The sequence below is a fragment of the Hypomesus transpacificus genome, chromosome 4, assembly GCF_021917145.1.
Source record: "Hypomesus transpacificus isolate Combined female chromosome 4, fHypTra1, whole genome shotgun sequence".
Taxonomy (NCBI): Eukaryota; Metazoa; Chordata; class Actinopteri; order Osmeriformes; family Osmeridae; genus Hypomesus; species Hypomesus transpacificus.
The window spans coordinates 8,093,116-8,101,959 of NC_061063.1; the positions used below are offsets into that span (position 1 = coordinate 8,093,116).

Here is an 8,844-nt window from a genome sequence, read left to right on the forward strand (position 1 = left end):
TTTTCCTTGTTCAGCTGCAAAAGAGTGTCCTCGCCTTTCTCCCTCGCTCTCCTAATTGACACAACGGCTCTTTGGGACATAATGACTGGAGTGCTGATGGAGAGCTTGATGGAGGAGTGTTATAGGGGATGGAGGGATGAGGAAAGGATGTTAATTGATGAACACGTTCATTGATTGACAGACTTTCCAAAGACATTTTGGATCCGTTATTTACATTGTTAAAGTTCTTAAAATGAACCTTGGTATTATTCTCAATAAATATAATTCCTAAAGATCATTGTAGGTCAATCATAAATGACATAATTGCATCAGTAACCTCAAACTAACCTGATTTAAACTGAGAACATTGGCAGGAAATCAATAAACATGGTATTTCGTTTTTTGTCTATCCAATGTTACGAGAGGAACCTCATGAGAGTTCTAGCACTTTACGGGGAGGGTGATTACAGTGAGGATGTTTATTATTGAACCGCTTGACCTGAAGCCGTGACGGTCAAAAGTGACACTGGTCGTTACAAATGAAGGCCGAATATTTGATATTTCTTGTGCACAGGTCTTTAATAATTGAGGTGAGGTCAGAAGGGTAGTTTTATGTTGAACTGTTTTTCAGTTTTTCTTGGCACTAAGCCTCTCAAAAAGAAAATAGTTGGACCCCCAAAATAATCACTGAACAGACCACTCTCTTCTGGCTCATGGTATAATTAGACATCAGCATCAAATTCAGTTGAATCCAAATGCAAACGCTCACTGTAAAGAGGGGGGGGAAAGGTGTTAGCAGTCGACAGCAACTTCACACACTCAGATAAAACCTGAAAAAAGGTTCATTTTCCTCAAAGGGGACCGAATGTTCTTCAGCGAAGAATTAAAGTAATCACATACACTGTGTCTTTAACTTTTTACCATATCTGACTCTTTCTCCGAAACGATACTTTAGACCAGTGGTTCCCAACCCTGGCCCTCAGGGCACCCTGTCCTGCCTGTTTTAGATGTTTCTCTGCTCCAACACACCTGATTCAAATGAATGGTATTAAGCAGGCTTCTGCAGAGCTGGATAACAACCCATTCATTTGAAACAGGCAGGCGTGTTGCAGCAGGGAAACATGGTCAACAGGACAGGGGGTCCTTGAGGACCAGGGTTGGGAACCACTGCTTTAGACAATATAACTCAAATACATCTTGTAAGATGCTACTCGTTGTCGTGTCGTAAACTCAACGTTGTTTCGCATCTCCTCTCCCTCTGCTCTCAGACCGGAGGGAGAGGAAACGGGATTCAAGGCTATCCATCCATCATCGAACGCACGGAGCAGGAGGAAGGTGAGGTCGTGTGTGTGTCTCCGTCACCGGAGCGCGACCGGGGGGTGGCCCCCAGGGACGGGTCCAGCTGCAAGCCCCCGGCGGGCCAGGACAAGCAGGACAGCCGAGCGGAGCAACAGAGCAGCGGGAGATCCAAGAGGAAGATCAAGATCCATCAGACAGCCCTCACCATGCTGGACCCGTCTAACCTCAGCCCCAGGTGTGTGTGTGTGTGTCATTCTGTCTGTTTATCTGGTATGTAGTCTCACAGTTGGTTCCCAGTATCCAACCTCTAATGTGTGTGTATGTCCGTGTCCTGCAGGGTAGTGGATGGTACAGAGGACAGTGATGGAGCTGAGACCTCCCCAGCTTTCTCCTTCTCCCCCAGTCGAGGGCGTCTGGTCAGCTGTCCTGACAACACCCCAGCCCCAGCCCCAGCCTCAGCCCCAGCCCCAGCCCCAGCCTCAGCCTCAGCCTCAGCCTCAGCCACAGGTCTCTACATCCATCACAGTAACAGTAGAAGTCATTTAATCTGCCGAGTGCCACACAGTAACAAGGCAGATATGATGTAACTTCCTGTCTGAATTGCTTTGCAGACATTCTGCAGATCAGCACTGCAGAGTTAGCAGCCAAGGCGGAGGAGACCAGGGCACGACTACAACACCTTGACCAGGAGGTACACATCTTTCTGTGTGTGTGTGTGGGTGTTGGTGTGTGTATGTATTCATGTGTGTGTGTGTGTGCTCATACGTGTGTTGGTGTGTGTGTGTGTGTGTGTGTTGATGTGTGTGTAGGGTTGGCTAAAACATTGAGCATTACTCAGGTGTGCTTCTGGCGCTGAGGAAGCCCCCAGCCATATGGCCTTCTCTGGTGGGGAAGAGATGGATGGGCGAGGACGAATAGAGGAGGGAGAAACAAGTAGAACAGCAAGAACGTCCCCTTGAACATCTCCAGGCGAGTTGGGGGAAAGTTAGAACAGGACAGTCCAGCGTCACTCACGGAGAATGCTCTGGAACGCTGTGTTGCGAGGTGCCTCACAATGTTGTGCTTCTTTAGGCAGCATTCTGGAATTCATGGTTTCTCTCAGTTCTACACACAGCATCATATCCCATGGCTTTGATTGGCAGGTGGCTAAATTGACATTAGGCTTTTGGCAGATGAGGCGCGGTGTCGGGATCCCCCTGTGGAGTCTGACTGTATCACCTGGTCTGAGCTGATCAAGCGAGGGAGGGAGGGAGGTGTTGAAGGGAGAAAACAGAGAGGTAACTAAAAAAGAAACAGAAGAGGAAACGAGGATGAATGTGGAACATGAGGGGGCAAGCCTGTAAGTGCATAGTCCATCTCTCTCTCTCTCTCTCTCTCTCTCTCTCTCTCTCTCTCTCTCTCTCTCTCTCTGTCTCCCTCTCTCTCTCCCTCTCTCTCTCTGTCTCTGTCTCTGTCTCTCTCTGCGAGGACAGTGTTTGACAGGTTGTCTCTCAGCATGCTCTGCAAGCTTTCTAATCCTCACCTGAGCCAGACCATGCTGGTCGCCGTGGGTGACGGAAAGGAGGAAAAGGAGGAAGGGAGGGGTGGTTTAGGGGGAGTTAGTTGGACCCTTCTCCCCCTGTCCTCCCACAAACACCACACCCCTCTGGTTGGAAATGCCTTTCCCACTCAAGTACAGTTGGTTTTCGAGTCATGCATCCAATTTCAAGGACAAATAAAGTCAAACAGCTTTATACTGTGTCTGCGTTTGGTGTAAAACATCATTCCATCTTGGCCATACCTATCAGGATCAATAATTGCCTACTTTGCAGTATATTACCATCCTCAATGATCTTGGAAATCCCACTAATGCTAGATCAGCCAAATGCCCAATGGTCTATGAACTATAACAACTGCCCTTTGAACCCTAAGGTTCCCGCCTCATCACTGATGCACATTCTCCCAGTAGGACGTGGATGACTCATTGGTTTGGAGGAACACGAGGCCAAAGGGGTGACCTCTACTTCCTGTAAATCCTAATCAACACCTTGGCAGGAGATCTGGAACAGTGACAGGCTCCCAGGAACATGTCAACCTTCAGTAATTCTACTCAGAACATTAGGAAGAGGTTGACAAACATATCTGATCCACAGGGTAGAACGTTGACTCACAACTACAGTACCACAAACACACACATGCACACCATACCTCACACCATATTAATGATTATGGTCTATCAAGGATCTATGTATGATCAAGAACCTTAGCATCAAGGTAGCTCTCAGTTCTTACAACTGATTCATGGCCAGAAGGTTTTTCATTTCACCAATGGCTCTGGAGAGACTTTTAGGGTTATGGTCTCAATGGAAGCCTATGGGTGAAGTTAACCTTGAGACACCTGGTAGCTGGAGCTGCTGGTCTGACAGTCCGTCGTCTGTAGTTCATGTTTGTCTGTTTCTGTCCCAAAGGACACGCTATCTTTCTTAGAGGTGACATGGCTAAAATTGTGTTGGCGGCAGAGCTGATTGGACTGGCCTGCTTCACTCAGCTCTTCTATTTTTACCAGAGCCTTAGTTTATTCTGTGAGTTTCATCTGTGTCTCAGGAGAGATGCTGGGTTCGGGGGGGGGGGGGGGGGGGGGGGGGGGGGGGGGGGGGGTCGGGGGTGGAGAGAGGGAGAAAGAGAAGGATGGAGAGGGGTGTGCAAGATAAGATGGAGAAAGATGGAGTGTAGCACTGAGGTCTCTACAACAGAGGTCTTCAACCCTGGTTCTCAAATGAATGGATCGTTATCTAGTTATGCAGAAGCCAGGGAAACATCTAACACATATAGGGCAGGGGGTCCCTGAGGACCAGGGTTGAAGACCTCTGCTCTACAGTATGTGCCTGGCTGGTTCTCCTCTGGCTGGTTCTCCTCCTGACGCCTCCTGACTTCATGACATCAGCATGATTTCCCAGTGTACCACGGCTGTATGCTGAGGCGTGCGTCCGCTTGGCGTTGACGTGCATGGCGTGATGGATCACCTGGCGTGCTTTGAGTGACACGGGCAGCTGGCACGTTGGCAGGGTGCCTTAGCCGTTCCCTCTCTGGAAACACCAGTGGAATACTGTACTACTGATCAGCCCATGGGTCTTACCACCAATCAGAACAGAGGGTGTAGACTACGGCTTGTGTTGGCTGCCTCGAAACAGCCAATACTACCTGATCCAGAATGGCTGTCGTAATAATGGTTGATTTAAGGTGGCAAGGATGGAACTGACGGTTCTCTATTGGTTGATTGCGTCAAAGTGTTACCAATTTGGTAGATCCTCAGGCATGGTCTGAAAGGCAGCACCTAAATGTCAGCCTGTTGTATTTTCTCTCCAATGTCCGTCTGTGACAGTGGCACTGTGTGTGTGTTGTCCTCAGGTGACCTCTCTGGGGAAGGAGGTAGCGGACCTGGGGCGCTTGATGAAGGGCATGGCCCACCTGATGGAGTCGCTCCTGTCGACGCCCCCTCCCCCTTCAGTCTGCCCCACCCACTTCCCCCCCAGACACCCCGCCTGCCTGCCGCACCCAAGCCCCCCTCAGTCTAGCCCCTCCCCCTCTCAGACTGCGCCCCGCTGGATGGACACGGCCATCGCCTCTCCTGTCACGCTCGCCCAGCGGCATCTCGAGATACGACACGCAAACACTGACTCAGCCGTCCAGCCTAGACCACCGGAGATCCAGCTGAGGTACTCCTGTCCCGGCCCGGCCCCGGGACCCCGCTCACCCCCCTTCCTCCCGTACAGCCCCCTCCAGCCGGCCCTGTCCTCCTCCTCCCTCACGGACACCTCCACGGAGCCCCTGTTGCCCCCCTCGCCCCTCGCCTTCCCTGGGACCCGCCTCTACAGGATGGGGGACGCTAGCTGCAGGTCACGGGCGCACAGTCTGGAGACCCCTCCTCCACCTCCGCAGGAAAGGACACGCGGGGGCGTTTCTGCCCTCCTCCACAGCTCTGGGAGTCTGCCTCGACCCGGCGGGAGGTACCTGTACAGGGATTTGTAGCAGACTGTTGTGGAGCGGACTCTATTGTGGACTCATGTGGACTAATGGGTGGCCTGGCTAAGTATCTGTAGACAGCTACAGACTGGACAGATAACCAGGTTCCAGTATCAGCAGTGTAACTGTGACAGGAACGAACAGAGATCTTCTATAGCAACTTCTCATTTCCTTTGGTTTCCAAGGCACGTTTTTTTTATATATAAAACAATATAAAATAGCATGGGGGAAAGTAAAAGATGCTGCAGCACTCTTTCAGGTGCTGTAGTAATGTTAGATTTACATTGTAGAGATGTTAGGATATATCGGGTTGTACTGTAGATGCACGATGGGTAGCAGAATGATGGTGGCTATGACCCCCACCCCGCCACCCCCCCCACTACCTCCTTCTCCCCCAGGCCCATAGGAGAAGAACAGCAGGACGACGGCGTTATTGAGGACAGTGGGATTGAAGGAGAGTAGAGCTGGGCTGGAGGAGAAAAGGATGGAGGAGGTGGAGGGGGTTCTTTCCTGCTCCTTGCCCACGGCTCGTTTCAGGTTGGCTGGGTTGGATGACAGAGTGTGTGTGGGGGGAGGGGAGGGGGGGTGGGGGGCAGTAGATGGGATGGCTTCCAGTTCTTTACCCACTTCACCCCCATCCTGATTTATTTTGTTAATGTCTGGTCCACTGGATATGAGGCAGTCTGGCTGGTGGATGGCTAGCTGGTGGATGGGAGGCTGGATGACTGACTGGCTGGTGGATAGAAGGCTGACTGGCTAGCTGGCTGGCTGGTGGATGGATGGAGGGTTGACTGGCTGGTGGATGGAGGGCTGACTGGCTGGTGGGCTGACTGGCTGGCTGGAGCGTTGACTGGCTGGTGGGCTGACTGGCTGGCTGGCTGGCTGGCTGGCTGGTTGGCTGGTGGATGGATGGAGGGCTGGCTGGCTGGTGAGTGGGAGGCTGGCTGGCTGGTGAATAGGAAGCTGGCTGGCTGGTTAAGCTGGATCTGAAGGAGAAGAGGATGGTGTGAGAGAAAAAAGGGTGAATTGTTGGAGTCTGCTCTTTAGCGCTGGTCCCCTGGGGGAAGGAAAGGGGGGAGATGGGGGTGGGAGGTGGAGGGGAGAGAGGGGCATGTAGTGCCAGGGGCGACAGCCCCTGCTGTCTGTTGTCATACTGTGCACAGCAAAGGGACTCACTTCCTCTTTCTTTCTTTCTCTCGTTCTCCTATTTCTCTCCCTCAGTCTCTCTCTGTCTGTGTTTGCATGCCTCTCCAAGCCTTTTCAGTAGTGCCTGTAGACACAAATTAACACGCTGCATGTCACTGTATGGAAATCCAGCTTGCCAATTATCTATTTAAAGGAAACTTGGTTCATTCTTTAATGAACATGGCATTTATCTACGCATATTTATAGGCTCTGGGTCTATTTATAAGACTGAGTAATTTTTAGGCTTAGCCAAGAAAGGTACCCCTGCTGAGATAAGGCCTAAAGACAACTATTAATACATAATTTGTTGATGAATTTCCATCCGTATTTTAGAATATCCCCCGGTTACTGACTCTGAGATCCATATCCTTGACAAATCAATTGAAGGCAATATTTCAACAGTTTCAAAGCACAAGAGAAATATTTTTTGTTATATTTCTATGAATGTATAGACACTAAAGATGTATTTTTTTACCTTGTGAACTGAAGGGGTAAGGGGTAAACTATTTGAGTCATGTGATCATAAAGGTGGTTGTGTGTGTTACCACATGAGAAAAAAAATAAGAAAAAGCTACATACTGTAGAACTATCCGTAACAACCTAAGAACCATATGAAAAAAAAATAAGAATATGTTCTGGTTTTACATGGAAGCCTTTCTGGAACCCTAGAGAATACTGAGGATAGTGTAGTGTATATATATGCCTTTATAGGGTTTTACAAATGGTTCTACCGGATATAGCAGCAATGAGCACAGACAACACAATGCATATTCCAGGTTTTCCCTGTCATAATGGCTCTAGAATGTAGGATTGCCTCTTGGCGGTTCTGCATACGGAATGTACTGTAATCAAAATACCTTTTAATTGTAATATTTATTAGACAATACCTGTTATGCTAATAAACAACAAATATGACTTTCATGTTATTATTTTGTGTATGTCGTGAGGTGAATTCGTCTTTCATGACTAACAGTGGTAGAAATGATACGTTTCACATTCCACAAAAGACAGCAGAAATAAACCTGATGGGTTCGTGAATCCCTCTGTATACAATTCCGCTTCAACGTCTTTCCAGCAAAAACGTGTCGCGTCCTGTCACAACACAGCACGGGGCCACCTTAAGCCCTCCTGAAGAAGTCCACCATGGTCAGTTTGATCACTGACTTTTCAGACGACAATAGATGCTCCGTAGCTAATGAGGTCAAACCAGACCTGTCATGTTCACCTCATTAGGCGATGATCACAACAACCCAGCGGAGTGAAGGAGATGACTGGGGGAGAGTGGTGCGTGGAGGAAGCCACAGAGCACACCGGGCCTTGAGTGTCCAGGAGGGAGACATCGTTTCTAGAACGTTCCAAGTACCTAATGCAGGATGCGCACTGGACCTTGCGATTCTTAAAGGGAAAATCTGTTATTCTCTCTGTAAAATTCCCACCTTCCTTGTGTAATTCCGGTTGAACATTGTAGGTTTTAATCTGCTGTTAGGAGGACAAGTTAGGAGACGTTATGTTGGTATTACCCATGCTAACTTGTCTTTCATATGTATCAGGTGTGTCCACTTTCTGTCCAGTTTTCCCTTTCTCATGCAAGGAATAAACACCTGCTTTCTCTCTCTCTCTCTCTCTCTCTCTCTCTCTCTCTCTCTCTCTCTCTCTCTCTCTCTCTCTCTCTCTCTCTCTCTCTCTCTCTCTCTCGCTCTCTCTCTCTCTCTCTCCTCTCTCTCTCTCTCTCTCTCTCACGCACACACATACATACACCACCTGTATACAAACGTTTCAGTCAGGATGTGCCAAGCAGACACGAAGGACACTATTTATGATGACAAACACATTCCCTGTTATGCAAAGCATGCGGTTTGTCTTTGTTGTGTGCACTCACAGCGGTGTGGATGAGGGTCTTTGTCGACTCTTGCAACGGTTGACCAGAGACGAAAGGCAGTTGTCATCACGCCTGTGCAGTGACGGGGGTGGGTGGGCGGGGCCAAAGGGGCTGTGTGCCTAGGTTGGGTTGCGTTGACACACCTGTCGAGGGTCCAGCTGCTTCACAGCCAGCTTCATACTGTCTCATGGCGGGGAGGGGGTCGATTCAGAGGAGCTCAGTGTGTAAGTGTAGTATGAAAGTGTGCATGTGTGTGTGTGTTTGTTAATATTGGTTTAAAGTGATGGTTTGTGTTTTCAAAGAAGGGAGGTGAGCGGGGGCCACACATAAAAGTTAATGATGATGACAGTGTGTGTGCATGTGTGTGTGTGTGTCCTCGTGATTGTGTGTTTGTGTGGAGGCTGGGGAGGCAAAGAAGATGTGTGCTGAGAGAGTGTCAAGGGGAGCAGGAGGGAAGGCTATGGTGACAAAGCACTCCATGGGAAGGAGTGTGTGTGTTT

The 8,844-nt window shown here is 49.4% G+C and overlaps 1 protein-coding gene across 1 annotated transcript in view; it reads left to right on the forward strand.

The window, feature by feature from the left end:
• kcnh8 (potassium voltage-gated channel, subfamily H (eag-related), member 8) overlaps positions 1–5,829 on the forward strand; it is a 31,538-nt gene extending 25,709 nt beyond the window's left edge. The window contains exons 12-15 of the mRNA XM_047019709.1: positions 1,248–1,513; positions 1,616–1,785; positions 1,890–1,969; positions 4,666–5,829. Coding sequence (XP_046875665.1) covers positions 1,248–1,513; positions 1,616–1,785; positions 1,890–1,969; positions 4,666–5,286 — 1,137 coding nt within the window. The 3' untranslated portion in view covers positions 5,287–5,829. The remainder of the gene's footprint in view (positions 1–1,247; positions 1,514–1,615; positions 1,786–1,889; positions 1,970–4,665) is intronic.
• Positions 5,830–8,844: the final 3,015 nt, after the last annotated feature.